Source organism: Pseudophryne corroboree, chromosome 4 (assembly GCF_028390025.1).
Source record: "Pseudophryne corroboree isolate aPseCor3 chromosome 4, aPseCor3.hap2, whole genome shotgun sequence".
NCBI classification, from domain to species: domain Eukaryota; kingdom Metazoa; phylum Chordata; class Amphibia; order Anura; family Myobatrachidae; genus Pseudophryne; species Pseudophryne corroboree.
Window position 1 is genome coordinate 93663893 of NC_086447.1, and position 27958 is coordinate 93691850.

The 27958-nt window shown below is 47.0% G+C and overlaps 1 protein-coding gene across 8 annotated transcripts in view; it reads left to right on the forward strand.

Moving 5' to 3' along the window:
- The window catches only part of ITSN2 (intersectin 2), a 398370-nt gene that overhangs the window by 201925 nt on the left and 168487 nt on the right, over positions 1 to 27958 (forward strand). For all 8 annotated transcript variants that reach the window (XM_063915271.1, XM_063915270.1, XM_063915272.1 and 5 more), the window contains 4 exons: positions 4605 to 4768; positions 6502 to 6693; positions 7736 to 7838; positions 15370 to 15512. In XM_063915271.1, the coding sequence (XP_063771341.1) occupies positions 4605 to 4768; positions 6502 to 6693; positions 7736 to 7838; positions 15370 to 15512 (602 nt within the window). The remainder of the gene's footprint in view (positions 1 to 4604; positions 4769 to 6501; positions 6694 to 7735; positions 7839 to 15369; positions 15513 to 27958) is intronic.

Genomic DNA, 27958 nt, shown 5'->3' on the forward strand with positions numbered 1-27958 from the left:
TTGGGCTTTCCACGGCCCCGAGAATTTTCACCAAGGTAATGGCGGAAATGATGGTGCTCCTGCGCAGGCAGGGGGTCACAATTATCCCATACTTGGACGATCTCCTCATAAAGGCGAGATCTTGCTGGACAGCGTGTGTCTGTCCATGAAGACGTTGCAGATACACGGCCGGATTCTCAATATACCGAAGTCCCAGCTAGTCCCTACAACGCGTCTGACCTTTTTGGGGCTGATTCTAGACACAGACCAGAAAAAGGTTTTTCTTCCGATTGAAAAGGTTCAGGAACTCATGGCCATGGTCAGGAACCTATTAAAACCAAAAAAGGTTTCAGTGCATCATTGCACGCGGGTCCTGGGGAAGATGGTGGCTTCCTACGAGGCCATCCCTTTCGGCAGGTTCCATGCGAAGACTTTTCAATGGGACCTCTTGGACAAGTGGTCCGGGTCCCATTTACAAATGCATCAAAGGATCACCCTGTCTCCCAGGACCAGGGTATCTCTCCTGTGGTGGCTGAACAGTGCTCACCTACTAGAAGGTCGCAGGTTCGACATTCAGGACTGGGTCCTGGTGACCACGGACGCAAGCCTCCGAGGCTGGGGAACAGTGGCACTGGGAAGAAATTTCCAAGGTCTCTGGTCAAGCCTAGAGTATTGTCTCCACATCAACGTCCTGGAGTTGAGGGCCATATACAACGCCCTGCGTCAAGCGGAGGAATTGCTTCGGAGAAAACCGGTTCTGATTCAGTCAGACAATGTCACGGCAGTGGCTCATATAAACCGCCAAGGCGGAACAAGGAGCAGAATGGCCATGGCAGAAGTGACCGGTATTCTACGCTGGGCGGAAGGCTATGTAAGCGCGCTGTCAGCTGTGTTCATCCCGGGGGTGGACAACTGGGAGGCGGACTTCCTCAGCAGGCACGACCTTCATCCGGGAGAGTGGGGACTTCATCAAGAAGTCTTTGCACAGATCACGGATTGTTGGGGACTGCCTCAAATCGACATGATGGCATCCCGTCTCAACAAAAAGCTAAAGCGGTATTGCGCCAGGTCAAGGGACCCTCAGGCGGTAGCGGTAGACGCTCTGGTGACACCTTGGGTGTTCAGATTGGTCTATGTGTTTCCTCCTCTTCCTCTCATACCCAAGGTGTTGAGAATAATACGAAGAAGCAGGGTCAGAACAATACTCATTGTTCTGGATTAGCCACGGAGGACTTGGTATCCGGAGCTGCAAGAGTTGCTCGCAGGGGATCCGTGGCCTCTTCCTCTAAGGCAGGACCTGCTGCGGCAGGGGCCATGTCTGTTCCAAGACTTACCGCGGTTGCATTTGACGGCATGGCGGTTGAACGCCGGATCCTAGCGGAAAAAGGGATTCTGGAGGAAGTCATTCCTACCCTGATCAAGGCTAGGAAAGACGTGACGTTAAAACATTATCACCGTATATGGCGGAAATATGTTTCTTGGTGTGAGGTCAGAGCTGCTCCTACGGAGGAGTTCCATTTGGGCCGTCTACTTCACTTCCTTCAAACAGGAGTGACTTTGGGGGTCATTCCGAGTTGATCGCTCGCAAGCTGCTTTTAGCAGCTTTGCACACGCTAAGCCGCCGCCTACTGGGAGTGAATCTTAGCATATTAAAATTGCGAACGAAAGATTAGCAGAATTGCGAATAGACACTTCTTAGCAGTTTCTGAGTAGCTCCACACTTACTCGGCAACTGCGATCAGTTCAGTCAGTTTCGTTCCTGGTTTGACGTCACAAACACACCCAGCGTTCGGCCAGACACTCCTCCGTTTCTCCAGCCACTCCCGCGTTTTTCCCAGAAACGGTAGCGTTTTTTCGCACACACCCATAAAACGGCCAGTTTCCGCCCAGAAACACCCACTTCTGTCAATCACATTACGATCACCAGAACGAAGAAAAAACCTCGTAATGCCGTGAGTAAAATACCTAACTGCATAGCAAATTTACTTGGCGCAGTCGCACTGCGGACATTGCGCATGCGCATTAGCGACTAATCGCTCCGTTGCGGAAAAAAAATAACGAGCGATCAACTCGGAATGACCCCCTTTGGGCCTAAAATTAGGGTCCATAAAGGTCCAGATTTCGGCCACATCCATTTTCTTTCAAAGAGATTTGGCCTCTATTCCTGAAGTACAGACCTTTGTGAAGGGAGTGCTGCATATTCAGCCTCCCTTTGTGCCTCTGGTGGCGCCTTGGGATCTTAACGTGGTGTTACGTTTCCTCAAGTCACCTTGGTTTGAACCACTCAAAACTGTGGAGTTGAAATACCTCACGTGGAAAGTGGTCATGTTGTTGGCGTTAGCTTCGGTAAGACGTTTTTCCGAATTGTCGGCTTTATCACATAAAAGCCCATACTTGGTTTTTCACGTGGATAGGGCGGAGTTGAGACTCGCCCTCACTTTCTGCCAAAAGTGGTCTCATCTTTTCATGTGATTGTCGTGCCTGTGGCTACACGGGACTTGGAGGATTCCGAGTCCCTGGATGTAGTCAGGGCTTTGAAGATTTATGTGACCAGAACGGCTAGAATCAGGAAGACTGAAGCTTTGTTCGTTCTGTATGCGGCCAACAAGGTTGGCGCTCCTGCTTCAAAGCAGACTATTGCTCGCTGGATCTGTAACACGATTCAGCAGGCGCATTCTACGGCAGGATTGCCATTACCGAAATCGGTTAAGGCCCACTCCACTAGGAAAGTGGGCTCTTCTTGGGCGGCTGCCCGAGGGGTCTCGGCATTACAGTTGTGCCGAGCAGCTGCTTGGTCGGGGACAAATACCTTTGCAAAGTTCTATAAGTTTGATACCCTGGCTGAGGAGGACCTCCTGTTTGCTCAATCGGTGCTGCAGAGTCATCCGCACTCTCCCGCCCGTTTGGGAGCTTTGGTATAATCCCCATGGTCCTTACGGAGTCCCAGCATCCTCAAGGACGTTAGAGAAAATAAGATTTTACTTACCGGTAAATCTATTTCTCGTAGTCCGTAGAGGATGCTGGGCGCCCGTCCCATGTGCGGACTTCTTCTGCACGACTTGTATATAGTTATTGCTTACATAAGGGTTATGTTATAGTTTTTCGGTGGAACCGTGGCTATGTTGTTGTTCATACTGTTAACTGGGTAAGTTTATCACAAGTTATACGGTGTGATTGGTGTGGCTGGTATGGATCTCGCCCTTAGATTTACAAAAATCCTTCCTCGTATTGTCCATCTCCTCTGGGCACAGTTTCCCTAACTGAGGTCTGGAGGAGGGGCATAGAGGGAGGAGCCAGTGCACACCCAGAGTCCAAAGCTTTCTTAAAGTGCCCTATCTCCTGCGGAGCCCGTCTATTCCCCATGGTCCTTACGGAGTCCCAGCATCCTCTACGGACTACGAGAAATAGATTTACCGGTAAGTAAAATCTTATTTTAAAACCATAATACCTATCCTAAAGATCAACATGTTTTCTGTACCGTATTTATTTTTTGAACGCGCATTAACATGGAAAGGTCAAAGTTACAGGTAGACTGAATTCACTCGCTAAGGACAGGTACAAACCTAATTGCACTAATATTTCTAATTGAAGAATATCTTACAGCTGCGATCTCATCATTTTCAACGTTGAGTACAATGAAGCTTTCAAAGATGACGTGTATCCTTATGAATACATGACATCAGTGAAAGTGCCATTATATAGAGCAACATTCAGCTTTGAAAATTCAGAAGTAAGGGGTTCACTAATACAGTAGAAGGTTTCAGACTTGCATAAATGGTCCGTGACAACGCAATAGTATTCATATGTTTAATGCGTTTCATCACAGTTACTGAGGTTTCATCAGAGGACAAGCAAGTAATAATCTGTATGGGAAAGGGGAGTTTCTATTTCTGTGTTACTATGCGATTATTGTCCTGATCCGCTGATAATCAGCAGGTTGGGAAGATAATTGCATAATGTATGCCTGTAAAATGTACGCTACCTATGGCAGAGTATTTTAATCACGCCAAGCATCTTATGGCATATAGCGAAAAGATGCTAGGTGTACAAGGACACGTCTGTCGATATCATGAGAACAAAGAATGAAAGGGAACAGTGATTAGAAAGGGATGTGAGTCCCTGTGTATGTATACAGAGAGAGGTTCTTATAACTATATGACTCCTTTAATAACGTGTTTGTTATAGTACCTTAGCGCAGTCTCAGTACTTTATTGTCTGTTTCTTCAAACAACAATTTGAGCCAAATTAAGTGAAATATCGGAAATGTGATGAACGAAACCGAGAACCATTAAGTTCTGTTCAAACCATGATCTGAGACAAACGGAGACGTATGTTCTGTTTCTCACGTGTGGATGAGATGTGTCCTACAGTGCAGTCTGTGTGATGCTGATGGTCAGGGAGTATATTGGGGATTATCATGCGGTGCAGACACCAGGAAGCAATCTATCCTGTTTGTGGCTCCTCCGCTGATTAGTAAAAAGGCTGATGGGGCATGGGGTGGTCTGTCTACACTTATTCTACTGTAACATTTCCCATAGAGTGTGCTTCCACATTATTATATGGAGTTTTTTCAATAAAGGACTTTTAATCTGCATTTTCAATGGTCCCCATTCTGCTTTTTCCAGGTCCCTGTCAGACCTAAACAAAGATGGCAAGATGGACCAGCTGGAGTTTTCTATTGCAATGAAGCTGATCAAACTCAAGTTGCAGGGTCAGACTTTGCCAATGATCCTGCCGCCTGTCATGAAGCAGGCGCCAATCTTCTCACCATTAATGTCCTCCCGCTATGGTACATTTTCCTTAACTGTATACCTCATTATTTATAGGCAGCCGTACGTAGTGCAGTCCATGACATGAACATACCCTATATATAGTACCCTTTATTACTAATTAATTACTAATGGGCTGCTCTGTCTAGAACAATACAGCTTATTACTAACAATGCTTTATATAGAACAGTACACTTAATTACTAACTAGGCTTTATTTAGAATATTACACTTTTTTACTAACTAGGCTTTATATAGAACATTACACTTTATTACTAACGAGGCTTTATATAGAACAGTACACCTTATTACTAACAAGGCTTTACATAGAACAGTACACTTTATTACTAACTAGGCTTTATTTAGAATATTACACTTTTTTACTAACTAGGCTTTATATAGAACATTACACTTTATTACTAACGAGGCTTTATATAGAACAGTACACTTTATTACTAACAAGTCTTTTTATATAGAACAGTACACTTTATTACTAACAAGGCTCTATCTAGAACAGTACACTTTATTACTAACAAGGCTTTATATAGAACAGTACACTTTATTACTAACTAGGCTTTACATAGAACAGTACACTTTATTACTAACAAGGCTTTATATAGAACAGTACACTTTTACTAACAAGTCTTTATATAGAACAGTACACTTTATTACTAACAAGTCTTTATATAGAACAGTACACTTTATTACTAACAAGGCTCTATCTAGAACAGTACACTCTATTCCTAACAACGCTTTATATAGAACAGTACACTTTATTACTAACAAGTCTTTATATAGAACAGTACACTTTATTACTAACAAGGCTCTATCTAGAACTGTACACTTTATTACTGAAAAGGCTCTATCTAGAACAGTACACTTTATTACTAGCAAGGCTTTATATAGAACAGTACACTTTTACTAACAAGTCTTTATATAGAACAGTACACTTTATTACTAACAAGGCTCTATCTAGAACAGTACACTTTATTACCTACAAGGCTCTATCTAGAACAGTACACTTTATTACTAACAAGGCTTTATATAGAACAGTACACTTTATTACTAACAAGGCTCTATCAGAGCACAACACTTTAATATACTAAGAGGCTCATTTATCTAGAGCAAATTACTTTATTATGCTAACAGGCTACTTTATGTGGAATAAAATTTACTCTAGCTTCCTTTATCTAGAAAAATGCACTGTATTATACTAACAGGCTGCTGTATATAGGACCGTACACTTTATTACTAACAGGCTACTTTATCTAGAAAGCAATGCATGAAATTGTACTTGTTATGTGTTGTATGTCGGAGGTGGAATGGTGAATGGTTTGCACAATATGTGTCTGCAGTAGGAAGCTACCAATGCTTCATATTCTCTCATTTATTGGCTTGTAGCAAATCCTTACGGGCCATTTACTAAACACAGTAAATTAGAGGTAATTTCTATATTTTAAAATGTCCTCCTATGTGAAGTTTTATTTGCACAAACTTTTTTTCCAGCGAGAGCACGTTACGGTGCGTGCCGGAACCTCCTGGTGTCTGGAAGCAGCCCTGTAACATCGATGTGCTCCTATGTGTCTTTGAAACTAGAAAACCCCATTTATTTTCTCTGCCTGGTGACCATGATTTCGCTAACAATGATGTAGGGTCTATAGTGAAAGTAGAGCAATTTGTGAATCTCTTTTTAAGTCGACATGGCTGGATGAATGTGGGGGTTATAAATTCCATCCTTTGTGTTTTACGTTCAGGTATGGGAAGCATGCCAAACCTGTCCATGATGCCATCTTTACCCACGCTGTTACCTGTAGCACCCACCTCAATGAGTTCTCTGCCACCCCTGCCTATGTCTAGTCCCTTGGTGCCTTCTGTTGGCTCATCCTCAACGTTGCCAAATGGAACCTCCACTTTCCTGTCCTCTTTCCCTGTGCCTTTGTCTTCAAGTAAGTGTCTGTGGAAGTGCATTACTGTATTTTGTTAGGACAATAAACCCACCTTGCAGTCAACAGGAGATTGCAGTGAAGAGTGTTTGCCCCATCGCTCACATTCCAGTGTTTCAGGTTCCGTGTGGCCAGATTCTCTCTGTGTTGTCTTTGACGATGATTGTTTGACAACCATTGTGTTACATGTGTATATATTTGGCTATCAATCTCCACATCTACTCCTCCGTTTCTTGTCTCCAAGTAACGTTATAGTATCTTACACACCATGCAATTATCACTCTTAGGGGAGTATTTATCAAAGTATGGAGAGAGACTAAGTGGAGACAGATAAAGCACTAACAAATTATCTGCTAACTCTCATTTTACAGGCTGTGTTTGAAAAATGCCTGGTAGGAGCTGATTGGATGGTACTTTTTCTCTCTCCACTTAATCTCTCTCCATGCTTTGATAAATACCCCCTTAATGAGAGAGATACCAGTATTGGGGTACGTTTTGAATTGGAATAAAGATGTCTAGCGGCGTCAAATATGTCTTAGAGGCAACAGGGACCTGAATGTGACCCAACATGGCGGTTTTCCCCACTAATAGAGATCTATTCATCTGATATTGAGGTATCACTGTTCCTGATTCAGAGCTGGGCACAGTACTGATATTTGTACAGTTGAGCGTTTTTTTTGTTTTTGTTTCGATGTTGCGACCGATGTTGCATTGATAGAGTAATAGTATTCGGAACCCCAGTGCACTTGAGCATTGCTGAGATATGCAAGATGGGCGTCGCAGGGCTTGCACAGTAGTGCACAAGGAGAAAGCGTAAACTCTCATTTGCATATTTCTGCAACCAGCGAGCAATTGCCGCTGTGCGTTATCTGCCTGCACCTCCGTATCCGGGTCATTGACGGTAAAATTTCTGTTTTATAATCTGTACCTATAATCTCTCTCATATGTACAGTAATGTCACTCACACAGTAGATGACTAGTCTGTAACACACTGGCACAGGTATATGTGACTATGGCTGATTATCATTGTGTGCATGTGTTTCAGCGCTGCCGCATAACAGTTCGCTGTCTCTCATGGCTGGAGGGTTCGGCACCATCGGCGGCAGCATGCAGAAGACCCGCTCACTGATAGACCTGGGCTCCAGCAGGTATGTAGCACTACCGACACTACTGCTGTCCAATCTCTGTATAGGTCCGATATAAACTGAAGTACACACTGGCTTCTATAAGGAAGCACGTAATCTCTCACAGGCTATTGGTTTTATGAGTTTACGTGTGATGAATGTAATCAGAATTGTGTATACTCGCAGTGTACTGTGAGCAGGAGGTGAGAGATGTTTCTGCACAGGACGATGACAGTTCTCCCACTGAGGGACACATCAGACGGCCCTATCTCAGGAAATGCCCTCTCATAAGGCCAGGACCTCTCCTGATCACGTTCGCCGTTGCCTGGGTCTCTCTGGGTAGGGGGCACCTGACAATTCCAACGTTTATCTGTCCAAAGGCTCGTCGCAAAGGTGACATTTCGAAATGAAGTATGGACGTAAATGTCGGACAGATTATAGGAAATTCACACACACACACTACAAAATGTGCACGTTGTCGTCTCGTGGTTTTTTTGTCAAATGTCGTCCACCAGCTCAAATCCAATCATCTGATCTAACTGCTTCTGGAACACTTGTTGATCCTGGATGCTGTATGCACACGCCGAGATTGGCCCCATTAGTGCATAGTGTCTGCCTAGCTTTATAGTTGCTGTGTCAGACATCACTGGCTACCAGGAGTGCTTAGCAGTGCCAACAAATAGAAGTCTGATATTTGCTGGGTTTCTAGACAACTTTATAGTAAAGCCTGCCTTTGTGCTTAAGTGCCACATATCATGCTTACAGTATGTCACAGCTTGTTTACATAATGCAGTAAATGAATCTGTGTAACCTTTCACACACAGCCTCAATACCCGGTATTTCTCTATCGTCCTAGTGGATGCTGGGGTTCCTGAAAGGACCATGGGGAATAGCGGCTCCGCAGGAGACAGGGCACAAAAAGTAAAGCTTTAGGATCAGGTGGTGTGCACTGGCTCCTCCCCCTATGACCCTCCTCCAAGCCTCAGTTAGATTTTTGTGCCCGGCCGAGAAGGGTGCAATCTAGGTGGCTCTCCTAAAGAGCTGCTTAGAAAAGTTTAGCTTAGGTTTTTTATTTTACAGTGAGTCCTGCTGGCAACAGGATCACTGCAACGAGGGACTTAGGGGAGAAGAAGTGAACTCACCTGCGTGCAGGATGGATTGGCTTCTTTGGCTACTGGACATTAGCTCCAGAGGGACGATCACAGGTACAGCCTGGATGGTCACCGGAGCCTCGCCGCCGGCCCCCTTGCAGATGCTGAAACAAGAAGAAGGTCCAGAATCGGCGGCATGAAGACTCCTCAGTCTTCTTAAGGTAGCGCACAGCACTGCAGCTGTGCGCCATTTCCTCTCAGCACACTTCACACGGCAGTCACTGAGGGTGCAGGGCGCTGGAAGGGGGGCGCCCTGGGAGGCAATGAAAACCTATTTTTGGCTAAAAATACCTCGCATATAGCCTCCGGGGGCTATATGGAGATATTTAACCCCTGCCAGAATCCGTTAAGAGCGGGAGACGAGGCCACCGAAAAAGGGGCGGGGCCTATCTCCTCAGCACACAGCGCCATTTTCCCTCACAGAAAGGCTGGAGGGAAGGCTCCCAGGCTCTCCCCTGCACTGCACTACAGAAACAGGGTTAAAACAGAGAGGGGGGGCACTAATTTGGCGTTAGAAATATATAAAAAAGATGCTATAAGGGAAAACACTTATATAAGGTTGTCCCTATATAATTATAGCGTTTTTGGTGTGTGCTGGCAAACTCTCCCTCTGTCTCTCCAAAGGGCTAGTAGGTCCTGTCCTCTATCAGAGCATTCCCTGTGTGTGTGCTGTGTGTCGGTACGTGTGTGTCGACATGTATGAGGACGATGTTGGTGAGGAGGCGGAGCAATTGCCTGTAATGGTGATGTCACTCTCTAGGGAGTCGACACCGGAATGGATGGCTTATTTAGGGAATTACGTGATAATGTCAACACGCGGCAAGGTCGGTTGACGACATGAGACGGCCGACAAACAATTAGTACCGGTCCAGACGTCTCAAAAACACCGTCAGGGGTTTTAAAACGCCCGTTTACTTTAGTCGGTCGACACAGACACAGACAGGGACACTGAATCCAGTGTCGACGGTGAATAAACAAACGTATTCCTTATTAGGGCCACACGTTAAGGGCAATGAAGGAGGTGTTACATATTTCTGATACTACAAGTACCACAAAAGAGGGTATTATGTGGGATGTGAAAAAACTACCGTAGTTTTTCCTGAATCAGATAAATTAAATGAAGTGTGTGATGATGCGTGGGTTCCCCCCGATAGAAAATATGGGCGGTATACCCTTTCCCGCCAGAAGTTAGGGCGCGTTGGGAAACACCCCTTAGGGTGGATAAGGCGCTCACACGCTTATCAGAACAAGTGGCGGTACCGTCTATAGATAGGGCCGTCCTCAAGGAGCCAGCTGACAGGAGGCTGGAAAATATCATAAAAAGTATATACACACATACTGGTGTTATACTGCGACCAGCGATCGCCTCAGCCTGGATGTGCAGAGCTGGGGTGGCTTGGTCGGATTCCCTGACTAAAAATATTGATACCCTTGACAGGGACAGTATTTTATTGACTATAGAGCATTTAAAGGATGCATTTCTATATATGCGAGATGCACAGAGGGATATTTGCACTCTGGCATCAAGAGTAAGTGCGATGTCCATATCTGCCAGAAGATGTTTATGGACACGACAGTGGTCAGGTGATGCAGATTCCAAACGGCACAAAGGTGTATTGCCGTATAAAGGAAGAGGAGTTATTTGGGGTCGGTCCATCGGACCTGGTGGCCACGGCAACTGCTGGAAAATCCACCGTTTTTTACCCTAAGTCACATCTCTGCAGAAAAAGACACCGTCTTTTCAGCTTCAGTCCTTTCGTCCCTATAAGAGTCATATCTGCCCAGGGATAGAGGAAAGGGAAGAAGACTGCAGCAGGCAGCCCATTCCCAGGAACAGAAGCGTTCCACCGCTTCTGACAAGCTCTCAGCATGACGCTGAGACCGTACAGGACCCCTGGATCCTACAAGTAGTATCCCAGGGGTACAGATTGGAATGTCGAGACGTTTCCCCTTCGCAGGCTCCTGAAGTCTGCTTTACCAAGGTCTCCCTCCGACAAGGAGGCAGTATGGGAAACAATTCACGAGCTGTATTCCCAGCAGGTGATAATTAAATTACCCCTCCTACAACAAGAAAAGGGGTATTATTCCACACTATATTGTGGTACTGAAGCCAGAAGGCTAGGTGAGACCTATTCTAAATCTAAAAAAATTTGAACACTTACAAAGGTTCAAATCAAGATGGAGTCACTCAGAGCAGTGATAACGAACCGGGAAGAAGGGGACTATATGGTGTCCCGAGACATCAGGGATGCTTACCTCCATGTCCCAAATTTGCCCTTATCACTAAGGGTACCTCAGGTTCGTGGTACAGAACTGTCACTATCAGTTTCAGACGCTGCCGTTTGGATTGTCCACGGCACCCCGGGTCTTTACCAAGGTAATGGCCGAAATGATGGTTCTTCTTCGAAGAAAAGGCGTCTTAATTATCCCTTACTTGGACGATCTCCTGATAAGGGCAAAGTCCAGGGAACAGTTGGAGGTCGGAGTAGCACTATCTCGGATACTGTTACAACAGCAGGGGTGGATTCTAAATATTCCAAAATCGCAGCTGATCCCGACAACAAGTCTCCTGTGCTTAGGGATGATTCTGGACACAGTCCAGAAAAAGGTGTTTCTCCCGGAAGAGAAAGCCAGGGAGTTATCCGAGCTAGTCAGGAACCTCCTAAAATCAGTGCATCATTGCACAAGGGCCATGGTAAAAAAATGGTGACTTCCTTCGAAGCAATTCCAGTCGGCAGATTTCATGCAAGAACTTTTCAGTGGGATCTGCTGGACAAATGGTCCGGATCGCATCTTCAGATGCATCAGCGGATAACCCTATATCCAAGGACAAGGGTGTCTCTCCTGTGGTGGTTACAGAGTGCTCATCTTCTAGAGGGCCGCAAATTCGGCATTCAGTTTTGGATGTTGGTGACCACGGAGGCCAGCCCGAGAGGCTGGGGAGCAGTCACACAAGGAAAAAATTTCCAGGGAGTGTGATCAAGTCTGGAGACTTTTCTCCACATAAATATAGCTAAGGGTAAATTTATAATGCTCTAAGCTTAGCAAGACCTCTGCTTCAAGGTCAGCCGGTATTGATCCAGTGGGATAAAACATCACGGCAGTCGCCCACGTAAATAGACAGGGCGGCACAAGAAGCAGGAGGGCAGTGGAAAAAACTGCAAGGACTTTTCGCTGGGCGGAAAATCATGTGATAGCACTGTCAGCAGTGTTTCATTCCGGGAATGGAAACTGGGAAGCAGACTTCCTCAGTAGGCACGACCTCCACCCGGCAGAGTGGGAACTTCATGGGGAAGTTTTCCACATGATTGTAAACCGTTGGGAATTACCAAAGGTGGACATTATGGCGTCCCGTCTGAACAAAAAATGGGACAGGTATTGCGCCAGGTTAAGAGGCCCTCAGGCAATAGCTGTGGACGTTCTGGTAACACCGTGGGTGTACCAGTCGGTGTATGTGTTCCATCCTCTGCTTTTCATACCTAAGGTACTGAGAATTATAAGACGTAGAGGAGTAAGAACTATACTCATGGCTCCGGATTGGCCAAGAAGGACTTGGTACCCGGAACTTCAAGAGATGCTCACAGAGGACTTATGGCCTCTGCCGCTAAGAAGGGACTTGTTTCAGCAAGTACCATGTCTGTTCCAAGACTTACCGCAGCTGCGTTTGACGGCATGGCGGTGGAACGCCGGATCCTAAGGGAAAAGGCATTCAGGAAGAGGTCATTCCTACCCTGGTCAAAGCCAGAAAGGAGGTGACCGCACAACATTATCACCACATGTGGCGAAAATATGTTGCGTGGTGTGAGGCCAGGAAGGCCCCACGAAGAAATTTCAACTCGGTCGATTCCTGCATTTCCTGCAAACAGGAGTGTCTATGGGCCTCAAATTGGGGTCCATTAAGGTTCAAATTTCGGCCCTGTCGATTTTTCTTCCAGAAAGAATTGGCTTCAGTTCCTGAAGTCCAGAAGTTTGTCAAGGGAGTATTGCATATACAACCCCCTTTTGTGCCTCCAGTGGCACTGTGGGATCTCAACGTAGTTCTGGGATTCCTCAAAACACATTGGTTTAAAACCAGTCAAATCTGTGGATTTGAAGCATCTCACATGAAAAGTGAACATGCTCTTGGACCTGGCCTGGACCAGGCGAGTGTCAAATTGGTGGTTTTTTTCTCAAAAAAGCCCATATCTGTTTGTCCATTCGGACAGGGCAGAGCTGCGGACTCGTCCCCAGTTCTCTCCCTAAGGTGGTGTCAGTGTTTCACCTGAACCAGCTTATTGTGGTGTCTTGCGCCTACTAGGGACTTGGAGGACTCCAAGTTGCTAGATGTGGTCAGGGCCCTGAAAATATAGGTTCCAGGACAGCTGGAGTCAGGAAAACTGACTTGCTGTTATCCTGTATGCACCCAACAAACTGGGTGCTCTTGCTTCTAAGCAGACTTTTGCTAGTTGGATGTGTAATACAATTCAGCTTGCACATTCTGTGGCAGGCCTGCCACAGCCAAAATATGTAAATGCCCATTCCACAAGGAAGGTGGGCTCATCTTGGGCGGCTGCCCGAGGGGTCTCGGCTTTACAACTTTGCCGAGCGGCTATTTAGTCAGGGGCAAACACGTTTGTAAAATCCTACAAATTTGATAACCTGGCTAAGGAGGACCTGGAGTTCTCTCATTCGGTGCTGCAGAGTCATCCGCACTCTCCCGCCCGTTTGGGAGCTTTGGTATAATCCCCATGGTCCTTTCAGGAACCCCAGCATCCACTAGGACGATAGAGAAAATAAGAATTTACTTACCGATAATTCTATTTCTCGGAGTCCGTAGTGGATGCTGGGCGCCCATCCCAAGTGCGGATTATCTGCAATACTTGTACATAGTTACAAAAATCGGGTTATTATTGTTGTGAGCCATCTTTCAGAGGCTCCGCTGTTATCATACTGTTAACTGGGTTCAGATCACAGGTTGTACAGTGTGATTGGTGTGGCTGGTATGAGTCTTACCCGGGATTCATAAATCCTTCCTTATTGTGTACGCTCGTCCGGGCACAGTATCCTAACTGAGGCTTGGAGGAGGGTCATAGGGGGAGGAGCCAGTGCACACCACCTGATCCTAAAGCTTTACTTTTTGTGCCCTGTCTCCTGCGGAGCCGCTATTCCCCATGGTCCTTTCAGGAACCCCAGCATCCACTACGGACTCCGAGAAATAGAATTATCGGTAAGTAAATTCTTATTTTTTCTGGTGCACACGCATCGACCTGAGTCCCGGCTATGTGTGAACAGAAACAACCCTGATCGTAATCCCCAGTCCCTGACCCTGCTCGGTTTTAGGTCTGCCTCTACTGTAAATGGCATGACCCAGATCTATTTGAGGTTTTTGCGATGCAGTCACAATTTAATTACGGTTGCGGGGCAGCACCACACATGCTGGACAGCCTGCCCTGTACTGAGCGGCTCCCAGCATGTGATTGCCAAGATAGCAAAATCAGCGACCAACTCTGAATAACCCCTTAACTACTGTGTTTAGGATTATTATTTTTGTTGCAATGGAATTGGTATACAGTAGCAGATTAAGCATAGCAACAAGACTGTCTGGCCCCACATAGAGTGTCTAAGGGCCTGGTTCAGAGATGGGCAGAAATGCAAGCAGCTTTGCAGTTCTGTCCGTTCTTCAGGAGGGGCATGCAGGAGACGCCTCAGCAGAAGGGATGCCTCATGCATGTAACTGCAATCCCAGCACTGCGACCGACGTCGCAAGCTTGGGATGCAACATCGCGTCCATCGCACGCAATGCTCCATCCAGCCGGCCAGCTAGGTAAGCCTCAGATAGTGTCCCAAATGACATAAAAAAACATTTATCTTACATCGGAAACTTTGCCCCTGAACAATCCATTGTGTGCTACAAGTGGGAGGGTGTAAAATGCACATCCCTGTTTAGAGGTGTGACCTTGCTGAACTGTGAATCTCAATGTAAAATCAGAGCCCTCTGATATTTGTCTGCAGAATGCAAAAAGCATACAAGACTTTTCTTTTTGTAGAGTAAATACTACAGCTGCACCCCTGCAACTTTGCACCGTGTCAATGCTTGCTCCTACTGTAACTGTAAATCTTAGTTCTCAAGTACTTCTGACCCTAATCTGTATATGCTGAAATAACTTTAAAGGTATTTCTGCCAGTCGGATGGTTCTAACTATAATCCATATGTATCACCAATGGTTTACCTATATGTTTAGGTAAGAGGCTACAGCAGCCCTCCAGATTGGCAATGCCACCTTGTAAGTCAATGCAAGGCCTTCTGTGAGTTCTCCCCTAAACAAAGTTACAAATAGAAAATAAATTAGAATGGGTTTTGTAATTGGTGTTTAAATGAAGTTTATAGCTTACATGTAACCATTTTTTTTTCTTGTTTGATATAGCTCCAACTCCTCTTCTACCACTTCGCTGACTGGTAACTCCCCAAAAGCTAGCCCCCAGGACTGGGTTGTACCCCAGGCATCCAGGTTGAAGTACAGGCAGAAGTTTAATGGTCTGGACAAGGCCATGAGTGGCTACCTTACAGGTGAGTGCGTCTATAGGCCAATCCCATGGATGTGGGAGGAGTCTCTATCTTAAAGGAATAATAAACTAAAATATTGTTTTGCTAAAACTTTACTCTCTTAGAAGAATTGATTTAGAAGCTGGGGGATGACAAGACCACAGAGGAGCTCATATGACCTCTTTAGGGACTTACTGTGTTTTTAAGAAGGCAGTGTTGGCAGCAAGGGAAGGACGCTGTTGAGATCTATTTAATGAGTAATTGCTTTATAGAATGTTGATTGGGAATAAGGCCTTATTAATAACTTGCATAATCATACATAATACCACTAAACTTATTATACAGAATCTGTAACAGTACCCAGATCCTCTACACTCCATACAAATGATCCTTTACAAAGAGTTTATGGGGTAGATTTACTAAGTGGTTGTGGTGCCCATAGCAACCAATCAGATTCTAGCTATCCTTTGTCTATTGCATTCTAGAGAATGATAGACCGGATCTGATTGGTTCGTATTGACAACACCACCACTTTTGTAAGTCTACTCCTATGTGTTATTAGCGTTACTGTAAAGCAGAGTAGTAGGTTACAGAGCAGGTAATGAAATGGAAAGTTCCTCTGGGTCCTAAAGCTAGTTTGATGATTAGAATTTTTTTTAAAATTTTCTCTGACGTCTTAGTGGATGCTGGGAACTCCGTAAGGACCATGGGGAATAGCGGCTCCGCAGGAGACTGGGCACAACTAAAGAAAGCTTTAGGTCACCTGGTGTGCACTGGCTCCTCCCACTATGACCCTCCTCCAAGCCTCAGTTAGAAGTTAGATTTTGTGCCCGGCCGAGGTTGGATGCACACTAGGGGCTCTCCTGAGCTTCTAGAAAGAAAGTATAGAATTAGGTTTTTTATTTTCAGTGAGACCTGCTGGCAACAGGCTCACTGCAGCGAGGGACTAAGGGGAGAAGAAGCGAACCTGCCTGCTTGCAGCCAGCTTGGGCTTCTTAGGCTACTGGACACCATTAGCTCCAGAGGGATCGACCGCAGGCCCAGCCTTGGTGTTCGGTCCCGGAGCTGCACCGCCGTCCCCCTTACAGAGCCAGAAGCAAGAAGAGGTCCGGAAAATCGGCGGCAGAAGACATCAGTCTTCACCAAGGTAGCGCACAGCACTGCAGCTGTGCGCCATTGCTCCTCATACACACTTCACACTCCGGTCACTGAGGGTGCAGGGCGCTTGGGGGGGGCGCCCTGAGCAGCAATAAAAACACCTTGGCTGGCAAAAATACAACAATATATAGCCCCAGAGGCTATATATGTGGTAAATACCCCTGCCAGAATCCAGAAAAAAGCGGGAGAAAAGTCCGCGAAAAAGGGGCGGAGCTATCTCCCTCAGACACACTGGCGCCATTTTCTCTTTACAGTGCAGCTGGAAGAAAGCTCCCCAGGCTCTCCCCTGTAGTTTTCAGGCTCAAAGGGTTAAAAAGAGAGGGGGGGGGCACTAAATTTAGGCGCAATATTATATATACAAGCAGCTATTGGGGAAATTTCACTCAGTTATAGTGTTAATCCCCACATTATATAGCGCTCTGGTGTGTGCTGGCATACTCTCTCTGTCTCCCCAAAGGGCTTTGTGGGGTCCTGTCCTCAGTCAGAGCATTCCCTGTGTGTGTGCGGTGTGTCGCTACGGCTGTGTCGACATGTTTAATGAGGAGGCTTATATGGTGACGGAGCAGATGCCGATAAATGTGATGTCGCCCCCTGTGGGGCCGACACTAGAGTGGATGGTTAGGTGAAAGGTATTAACCGACAGTGTCAACTCCTTACATAAAAGGGTGGATGACGTAACAGCTGTGGGACAGCCGGCTTCTCAGTCCGCGCCTGCCCAGGCGTCTCAAAGGCCATCAGGGGCTCAAAAACGCCCGCTCACTCAGATGGCAGACACAGATGTCGACACGGAGTCTGACTCCAGTGTCGACAAGGTTGAGACATATACACAATCCACTAGGAACATCCGTGACTTGATCCCGGCAATAAAAAAAAAAAAAAAATGTTACACATTTCTGACATTAACCCTCTAAAAATGGGTTTTTATGTTGGGGAGAAAAAGCAGGCAGTGTTTTGTTCCCCCATCAGATGAATGAATGAAGTGTGTGAAAAGCGTGGGTTCCCCCCGATAAGAAACTGGTAATTTCTAAAAAGTTACTGATGGCGTACCCTTTCCCGCCAGAGGATAAGTTACGCTGGGAGATATCCCCTAGGGTGGATAAGGCGCTCACACGGTTGTCAAAAAAGGTGGCACTGCCGTTTTTAGGAACGGCCACTTTGAAGGTACCTGTTGATAAAAAGCAGGAGGCTATCCTGAAGTCTGTATTTACACACTCAGGTACTAGACTGAGACCTGCAGATCGTGCTGCTGCAGCGTGGTCGGTGACCCTGTCAAACATGAGAACATATTAAAGACGTCGTCTTATATATGAGGGATGCACAGAGGGATATTTTGCCGGCTGGCATCCAAAATGAATGTAATGTCCATTCTGTCAGGAGGGTATTAGAGACCTGTCACTGGACAGGTGATGCTGACTTTAAAAGGCGCATAGAGATTCTGCCTTATAAGGGTGAGGAATTATTTGGGGATGGTCTCTGGGACCTCGTATCCATAGCAACAGCTGGGAAGAAATATTTTTACCTCCGGTTTCCTCACAGACTAAGAAAGCACTGTATTATCAGGTACAGTCCTTTCGGCTTCAGAAAAGCAAGTGGGTCAAAGGCGCTTCCTTTCTGTACAGAGACATGGGAAGAGGGAAAAAGCTGCACCAGTCAGCCAGTTCCCAGAATCAAAATTCTTCTCTCGCTTCCTCTGAGTCCACAGCATGACGCGGGGGCTCCACAGGTGTAGCCAGGTACGGTGGGGGGCCGTCTCAAAAATTTCAGCGATCAGTGGGCTCGCTCACAGGTGGATCCCTGTTTCATTCAAGTAGTATTTCAGGGGTACAAGCTGGAATTCGAGATGTCTTCCCCCCCGCCGTTTCCTCAAATATGCCTTGCCGACAACTCCCTCAGGCAGGGAGGCTGCGCTAGAGGCAATTAATAAGCTGTATTCCCAGCAGGTAATACTCAAGGTGCCCCTACTTCAACAAGGACGGGGTTACTATTCCACACGGTTTGGGGTACCGAAACCGCATGGTTCGGTTTGACCCATTTTATATTTAAAATCCTTGCACACATACATAAAAAAATTCAAGTTCAAGATGGAATCGCTCAGGGCGGTTATTGCAAGCCTGGACGAGGGGGATTACATGGGATCCCGGGACATCAAGGATGCTTACCTGCATGTCCCCATTTACCATCCTCGCCAGGAGTACCTCAGATTGGTGGTACAGGATTACCATTACCAAGTCCAGACACTGCCGTTTGGACTGTACATGGCACCGAGGGTGTTTACCAAGGTAATGGCCGAAATGATGATACTCCTTCGAAAAAAGGGAGTTTTAATTATCCCGTACTTGGACAATCTCCTTATAAGGGCAAGGTCCAAGGAGCAGTTGCTAGTCGGGGTAGCACTATTTTGGAAAGTGCTACAACAGCACGGTTGGATTCTAAACAGTCCAAAGTCACAGCTGGTTCCTACGACACGTCTACTGTTCCTGGGGATGGTTCTGGACACAGAACAGAAATAAGTGTTTCTCCCGGAGGAGAAAGCCAAGGAGCTGTCATCTCTAGTCAGAGACCTCCTGAAGCCAAAACAGGTATCGGTGCATCATTGCACGCGAGTCCTGGGAAAAATGGTAGCTTCCTACGAAGCAATCCCATTCGGCAGGTTCCATGCAAGAACTTTTCAGTGGGACCTGTTGGACAAGTGGTCCGGATCACATCTTCAGATGCATCGGCTGATAACCCTGTCTTCAAGGACCGGGGTATCTCTACTGTGGTGGCTACAGAGTGCCCATCTTCAAGAGGGCCGCAGGTTCGGCATACAGGACTAGGTCCTAGTGACCATGGATGCCAGCCTTTGAGGCTGGGGGGCAGTCACACAGGGATGAAACTTCCAGGGACTTTGGTCAAGTCAGGTGACTTCCCTACACATAAATATTCTGGAACTGAGGGCCATTTACAATGCCCTGAGTCAGGCAAGGCCTCTGCTTCAAAACCAGCCGGTACTGATCCAATCAGACAACATCACGGCAGTCGCCCATGTAAACCAACGGGGCGGCACAAGAAGCAGGATGGCGATGGCAGAAGCCACAAGGATTCTCCGATGGGCGGAAAATCATGTGTTAGCACTGTCAGCAGTGTTCATTCCCGGAGTGGACGACTGGGAAGCAGATCTTCTCAGCAGACACGACCTCCACCCGGGAGAGTGGGGATTTCATCCAGAAGTCTTCCAAAGGATTGTACACCATTGGGAAAGGCCACAGGTGGTCATGATGGCGTCCCGCCTCAACAAAAAGCTATAAAAGATATTGCGCCAGGTCAAGGGACCCTCAGGTGATAGCTGTGGACGCTCTGGTAACACCGTGGGTGTACCAGTCGGTTTATGTGTTCCCCCCTCTCTGCCTCTCATACAAAAGGTACTGAGAATAATAAGAAGGCGAGGAGTAAGAACGATACTCGTGGTTCCGGATTGGCCAAGAAGAGCTTGGTACCCAGAACTTCAAGAAATTATATCAGAGGACCCATGGCCTCTGCCGCTCAGACAGGACCTGCGGCAGCAGGGGCCCTGTCTGTTCCAAGACTTACCGCGGCTACGTTTTGACTGCATGGCGGTTGAACGCCGGATCCTAAAGGAAAAGGGCATTCCGGAGGAAGTCATTCCTACGCTGATTCAAGCCAGGAAAGATGTAACTGCAAAACATTATCACCGCATATGGCGGAAATATGTTGCTTGGTGTGAGGCCAAAAAAGGCCCCAACAGCGGAATTTCAACTAGGTCGATTTCTGCATTTCCTACAAGCAGGAGTGTCTATGGGCCTAAAATTAGGCTCCATTAAGATACAGATCTCGGCTCTGTCGATTTTCTTCCAGAAAGAACTAGCTTCAGTACCTGAAGTTCAGACATTGTAAAAGGAGTGCTGCATATTCAGCCCCCGGTTGTGCCTCCAGTGGCACCTTGGGTTCTCAACGTGGTGTTGGTTTTCTTAAAATCACATTGGTGTGAGCCACTAAAAACCGTGGATCTAAAATATCTCACGCGGAAAGTGGTCATGTTATTGGCCTTGGCTTCGGCCAGGCGTGTATCAGAATTGGCGGCTTTGTCATATAAAAGTCCTTATCTGATTTTCCATATGGATAGGGCAGAATTGAGGACTCGTCCCCAGTTTCTCCCTAAGGTGGTATCAGCTTTTCACTTGAACCAACCTATTGTAGTGCCTGCGGCTACTAGGGACTTGGAGGATTCCAAGTTACTGGACGTAGTCAGGGCCTTGAAAAATTATGTTTCCAGGACGGCTAGAGTCAGGAGAACTGACTCGCTGTTTATCCTGTATGCACCCAACAAACTGGGTGCTCCTGCTTCTAAGCAGACTTTTGCTCGCTGGATTTGTAGCACAATTCAGCTGGCGCATTCTGCGGCTGGACTACCGCAGCCAAAATCTGTAAAAGCCCATTCCACAAGGAAGGTGGGCTCATCTTGGGCAGCTGCCCGAGGGGTCTCGGCTTTCCAACTTTGCCGAGCTGCAACTTGGTCAGGGGCAAACACGTTTGCTAAATTCTACAAAATTGATACCCTGGCTGAGGAGGACCTGGAGTTCTCTCATTCGGTGCTGCAGAGTCATCCGCACTCTCCCGCCCGTTTGGGAGCTTTGGTATAATCCCCATGGTCCTTACGGAGTTCCCAGCATCCACTAGGACGTCAGAGAAAATAAGATTTTACTCACCGGTAAATCTATTTCTCGTAGTCCGTAGTGGATGCTGGGCGCCCATCCCAAGTGCGGATTGTCTGCAATACTTGTATATAGTTATTGCCTAACTAAAGGGTTATTGTTGAGCCATCTGTTGAGAGGCTCAGTTATATTCATACTGTTAACTGGGTATAGTATCACGAGTTATACGGTGTGATTGGTGTGGCTGGTATGAGTCTTACCCGGGATTCAAAATCCTTCCTTATTATGTCAGCTCGTCCGGGCACAGTGTCCTAACTGAGGCTTGGAGGAGGGTCATAGTGGGAGGAGCCAGTGCACACCAGGTGACCTAAAGCTTTCTTTAGTTGTGCCCAGTCTCCTGCGGAGCCGCTATTCCCCATGGTCCTTACGGAGTTCCCAGCATCCACTATGGACTACGAGAAATAGATTTACCGGTGAGTAAAATCTTATTTTTTAAACATTTTTGAAATCCTGATTTGGAAGCTCATTTCTGTGTCGCTAGTTACTGTGGAATGCTGGGTCATTTCTAGGTAATCTCTGGGTGTAGATGGGAACTTCCAGAGTAATGCTTCCTTTTCTGGTTTGTAAAACCATTTGCACAGCTGGATGACTCCCAGACCCTCATCCCTCCATCGCTGGAATGTCTCCATAGCATTATATTACTACACGAATGAGCGGATTTGGTCGTGGACACCACAACAAACCCCTAATACATTGCTCAGTTTGGAATCGTTGGTTGTCTTTGAACCTCAAACAACTTTAATCTGATCGACTAGTCACATAGAAACAGAGAATTTTACAGCAGATGAGAACCACTTGGCCCATGTACACGCACACACTTACACACTAGGGTCACGGAGTGCCTGCAGGAAACCCAGGCAAGTACGGGGAGAATATACAAACTCCACACCGTTAGAATTGTGGTGGGAAGTCAACACATGACCTCAGTGCTGTGAGGCAGTAATGCTAATCATATCGACCTTTTGTCCATGACAAGGTTGTGCCTGTCAACCATATGGGGTGGACCTAATGTCTGTAGACCTACGGAATGCAGGTCTTCTTTACCACACCCATACGGAACGCAGATATTACTTTGATTTAAACATATTAGCAGCTAAGCAGACCTGTGGACACACAGGCACAGAAACAGAAGTTATAGTTGAGTAACGTCTTTATTATGCTGTGTATGACATGGTATGTAGCCGTGCCTCTCAGAGATTTTTGTTATCATTGTACCTGCAATGTAGTCATGTGCTTATGCTGTAAAGTCATTTCCCTACGTCCTACTGCAGCAATGGTTTCCCCTTTGTATCACTTTGTGAAAGCATGTAAATAATGTGCCATGAGATGAGGGTCTCAGAAGCTGATCTGTACGTTGTCCGTTTAGTGGTCCTCTAAGTGCATCTGTGGGCCACAGTGGAAGCGGCTAATTTGTGGTCTGAGCCAATAGTCCTGAGAATGCAGCCACCAGTTCACTAGGAAACGGGGACATCACAGAGATCTGTCACTTAAGTATCTACCAATTAAAACTAGGCAGAGTCGCTCGACAAGCCACAGTTAGTCCCCCCCTCGTAGGACGGCACATCCCTGTGAGATGGCTCAGTAGAGGCACAGGTATTTGCCGGCAGCAGGTTTCCTCCTGTTGCCACCATGTTGTGTGTGGTGTAGCCTGTTTGGTGTGCAGGAGGCATTGAGGTGTTTCCATGACTGAGCCAGACTTGCTGAAAGTGGGAGGCCGAGGCCACAGGTAACTAGTGAAGGAAGTGCACGTTTGTTTTTACAATGTGAAGTGCACGTAGATTTTATGTCAACTTTATTATCCAATAACAGAAGTGTGTACAGTGTGCGTCTACTGTTGGACCTAGTGTCTGTTTTGGTCTCTGCCTTCTTTACCAATATGTCCACAGCACATCGTGCTCACTTCTGCCACAGTATTATCATGTGACCCGTTTTTCTACACATGCCTTTTTGAGTATGGGCGCAGGTTTTTTTTCCTCTTTTTGGTGACACAAGTCTTCCATGAAGTCAGTCTCTCCTTTTGTCTGTGCTGATAGAGATCATATCACCTCTCTACCAACATGACAGACTGCTGCAGAGGGATGAAAGAGTGAGCAGACATAGGCCCAAATGTATTAAGCCTTAACAAATGATCGACTGGAATCGGATAAAGTACCAGCCAATCCGCTTCCTAACTGCCATGTAACATACTGTGTTTGAAAAATGACAGAAGCTGATTGGCTGGTCATTTATCATTCTTTGTCTCCACTCTATCACTTTTTAAGGCTTAATACATTTGGGCCTATATTCTGTTACTTGTAAGCACACCAGTTATTGCTCATATGTTGTTCAGATCCATAACACAGCTTTCATTCTATATTTCTCTATCGTCCTAGTGGATGCTGGGGTTCCTGAAAGGACCATGGGGGATAGCGGCTCCGCAGGAGACAGGGCACAAAAAGTAAAGCTTTTTCAGATCAGGTGGTGTGCACTGGCTCCTCCCCCTATGACCCTCCTCCAGACTCCAGTTAGATTTTTGTGCCCGGCCGAGAAGGGTGCAATCTAGGTGGCTCTCCTAAAGAGCTGCTTAGACAAAGTTTAGCTAGGTTTTTTATTTTACAGTGATTCCTGCTGGCAACAGGATCACTGCAGCGAGGGACTGAGGGGAGAAGGAGTCAACTCACCTGCGTGCAGGATGGATTGGCTTCTTGGCTACTGGACATCAAGCTCCAGAGGGACGATCACAGGTACAGCCTGGATGGTCACCGGAGCCGCGCCGCCGGCCCCCTTGCAGATGCTGAAGTCAGAAGAGGTCCAGAATCGGCGGCTAAAGACTCCTGCAGTCTTCTAAAGGTAGCGCACAGCACTGCAGCTGTGCGCCATTTTCCTCTCAGCACACTTCACACGGCAGTCACTGAGGGTGCAGGGCGCTGGGAGGGGGGCGCCCTGGGAGGCAAATGAATACCTATAAAGGCTAAAAATACCTCACATATAGCCCCTAGAGGCTATATGGAGATATTTAACCCCTGCCTGATTTTTCTAAATAGCGGGAGACGAGCCCGCCAGAAAAGGGGCGGGGCCTATCTCCTCAGCACACGGCGCCATTTCCTCTCACAGCTCCGCTGGTCAGGACGGCTCCCAAGTCTCTCCCCTGCACTGCACTACAGAAACAGGGTAAAACAGAGAGGGGGGGGCAAATTTATGGCGATATTTTGATATAACAAAGCAGCTATAAGGGAGCACTTATTATAAGGCTATCCCTGATATATATATAGCGCTTTTGGTGTGTGCTGGCAAACTCTCCCTCTGTCTCCCCAAAGGGCTAGTGGGTCCTGTCTTCGTTAGGAGCATTCCCTGTGTGTCTGCTGTGTGTCGGTACGTGTGTGTCGACATGTATGAGGACGATATTGGTGTGGAGGCGGAGCAATTGCCAAATATGAGGATGTCACCCCCTAGGGAGTCGACACCAGAATGGATGCCTTTATTTATGGAACTACGGGATAGTGTCAACACGCTAAAGCAGTCGTTTGACGATATGAGGCGGCCGGACAATCAATTAGTGCCTGTCCAGGCGACTCAAACACCGTCAGGGGCTGTGAAACGCCCTTTGCCTCAGTCGGTCGACACAGACCCAGACGCAGGCACTGACTCCAGTGGTGACGGTGACGATTCAACCGTATTTTCCAGTAGGGCCACACGTTATATGATTTTGGCAATGAAGGAGGCGTTACATTTAGCTGATACTACAGGTACCACTAAACAGGGTATTATGTGGGGTATGAAAAAACTACCTATAGTTTTTCCTGAATCAGAAGAATTAAATGACGTGTGTAATGAAGCGTGGGTTGCCCCTGATAAAAAGCTGATAATTTCAAAGAAATTATTGGCATTATACCCTTTCCCGCCAGAGGTTAGGGAGCGCTGGGAAACACCTCCTAGGGTGGACAAGGCGCTAACACGCTTATCTAAACAAGTGGCGTTACCCTCTCCTGAGACGGCCGCACTTAAAGATCCATCAGATAGGCGGATGGAAAATATCCAAAAAAGTATATACACACATGCAGGTGTTATACTACGACCAGCTGTAGCGACTGCCTGGATGGGCAGTGCTGGGGTAGTTTGGTCAGAGTCCCTGATTGAAAATATTGATACCCTGGACAGGGACAATATTTTACTGTCGTTAGAACAAATAAAGGATGCATTTCTTTATATGCGTGATGCACAGAGGGATATCTGCACACTGGCATCACGGGTAAGTGCTATGTCCATTTCGGCCAGAAGAGCTTTATGGACGCGACAGTGGACAGGCGATGCGGATTCAAAACGGCATATGGAAGTTTTGCCGTATAAAGGGGAGGAGTTATTTGGAGTCGGTCTATCAGATTTGGTGGCCACGGCTACAGCCGGGAAATCCACCTTTCTACCTCAAGTCACTCCCCAACAGAAAAAGGCACCGACTTTTCAACCGCAGCCCTTTCGTTCCTTTAAAAATAAGAGAGCAAAGGGCTATTCATATCTGCCACGAGGCAGAGGTCGAGGGAAGAGACAGCAACACGCAGCTCCTTCCCAGGAACAGAAGCCCTCCCCGGCTTCTACAAAAGCCTCAGCATGACGCTGGGGCTTCTCAAGCGGACTCGGGGACGGTGGGCGGTCGTCTCAAAAATTACAGCGCGCAGTGGGCTCACTCGCAGGTAGATCCCTGGATCCTGCAGATAATATCTCAAGGGTACAGGTTGAAATTAGAGACAGATCCACCTCGCCGTTTCCTGAAGTCTGCTTTACCAACGTCCCCCTCCGAAAGGGAGACGGTTTTGGAAGCCATTCACAAGCTGTACTCTCAGCAGGTGATAGTCAAGGTACCTCTTCTACAACAAGGGAAGGGGTATTATTCCACTCTTTTTGTGGTACCGAAGCCGGATGGCTCGGTAAGGCCTATTCTAAATCTGAAGTCCTTGAACCTGTACATAAAGAAGTTCAAGTTCAAGATGGAGTCACTCAGAGCAGTGATAGCGAACCTGGAAGAGGGGGACTTTATGGTATCCTTGGACATCAAGGATGCGTATCTCCACGTTCCAATTTACCCCTCACACCAGGGGTACCTCAGGTTCGTTGTACAAAACTGTCACTATCAGTTTCAGACGCTGCCGTTCGGATTGTCCACGGCACCTCGGATCTTTACAAAGGTAATGGCCGAGATGATGATTCTTCTTCGAAGAAAAGGCATATTAATTATCCCATACTTGGACGATCTCCTAATAAGGGCGAGGTCCAGAGAACAGCTAGAGATGGGATTAGCACTGTCTCAAGAAGTGCTAAAACAGCACGGGTGGATTCTGAATATTCCAAAATCCCAGTTAATGCCGACAACTCGTCTGCTGTTCCTAGGGATGATTCTGGACACGGTTCAGAAAAAGGTTTTTCTCCCGGAGGAAAAAGCCAAGGAGTTATCCGACCTTGTCAGGAACCTCCTAAAACCAGGAAAGGTGTCTGTACATCAATGCACAAGAGTCCTGGGAAAAATGGTGGCTTCTTACGAAGCAATTCCATTCGGCAGATTCCACGCAAGAATTTTCCAAAGGGATCTGTTGGACAAATGGTCAGGGTCGCATCTTCAGATGCACCTACGGATAACCCTGTCTCCAAGGACAAGGGTGTCTCTTCTGTGGTGCTTGCAGAGTCCTCATCTATTGGAGGGCCGCAGATTCGGCATACAGGATTGGATCCTGGTGACCACGGACGCCAGCCTGAGAGGCTGGGGAGCAGTCACACAAGGAAGAAACTTCCAGGGAGTATGGACGAGCCTGGAAACGTCTCTTCACATAAACATTCTGGAACTAAGAGCAATATACAATGCTCTAAGCCAGGCAGAACCTCTGCTTCAGGGAAAACCGGTGTTGATCCAGTCGGACAACATCACGGCAGTCGCCCATGTGAACAGACAGGGCGGCACAAGAAGCAGGAGTGCAATGGCAGAAGCTGCAAGGATTCTTCGCTGGGCAGAGAATCATGTGATAGCACTGTCAGCAGTGTTCATCCCGGGAGTGGACAACTGGGAAGCAGACTTCCTCAGCAGACACGATCTTCACCCGGGAGAGTGGGGACTTCATCCAGAAGTCTTCCACATGCTGGTAACCCGTTGGGAAAGACCAATGGTGGACATGATGGCGTCTCGCCTCAACAAAAAACTGGACAGGTATTGCGCCAGGTCAAGAGATCCGCAGGCAATAGCTGTGGACGCGCTGGTAACGCCTTGGGTGTACCAGTCGGTGTATGTGTTTCCTCCTCTGCCTCTCATACCAAAAGTATTGAGAATTATACGGCAAAGAGGCGTAAGAACGATACTAGTGGTTCCGGATTGGCCAAGAAGGACTTGGTACCCGGAACTTCAAGAGATGATCACGGAAGATCCGTGGCCTCTACCTCTAAGGAGGGACTTGCTTCAGCAGGGTCCCTGTCTGTTTCAAGACTTACCGCGGCTGCGTTTGACGGCATGGCGGTTGAACGCCGGATCCTAAAGGAAAAAGGCATGCCGGAAGAAGTCATTCCTACTTTGATTAAAGCAAGGAAGGAAGTAACCGTGCAACATTATCACCGAATTTGGCGAAAATATGTTGCGTGGTGCGA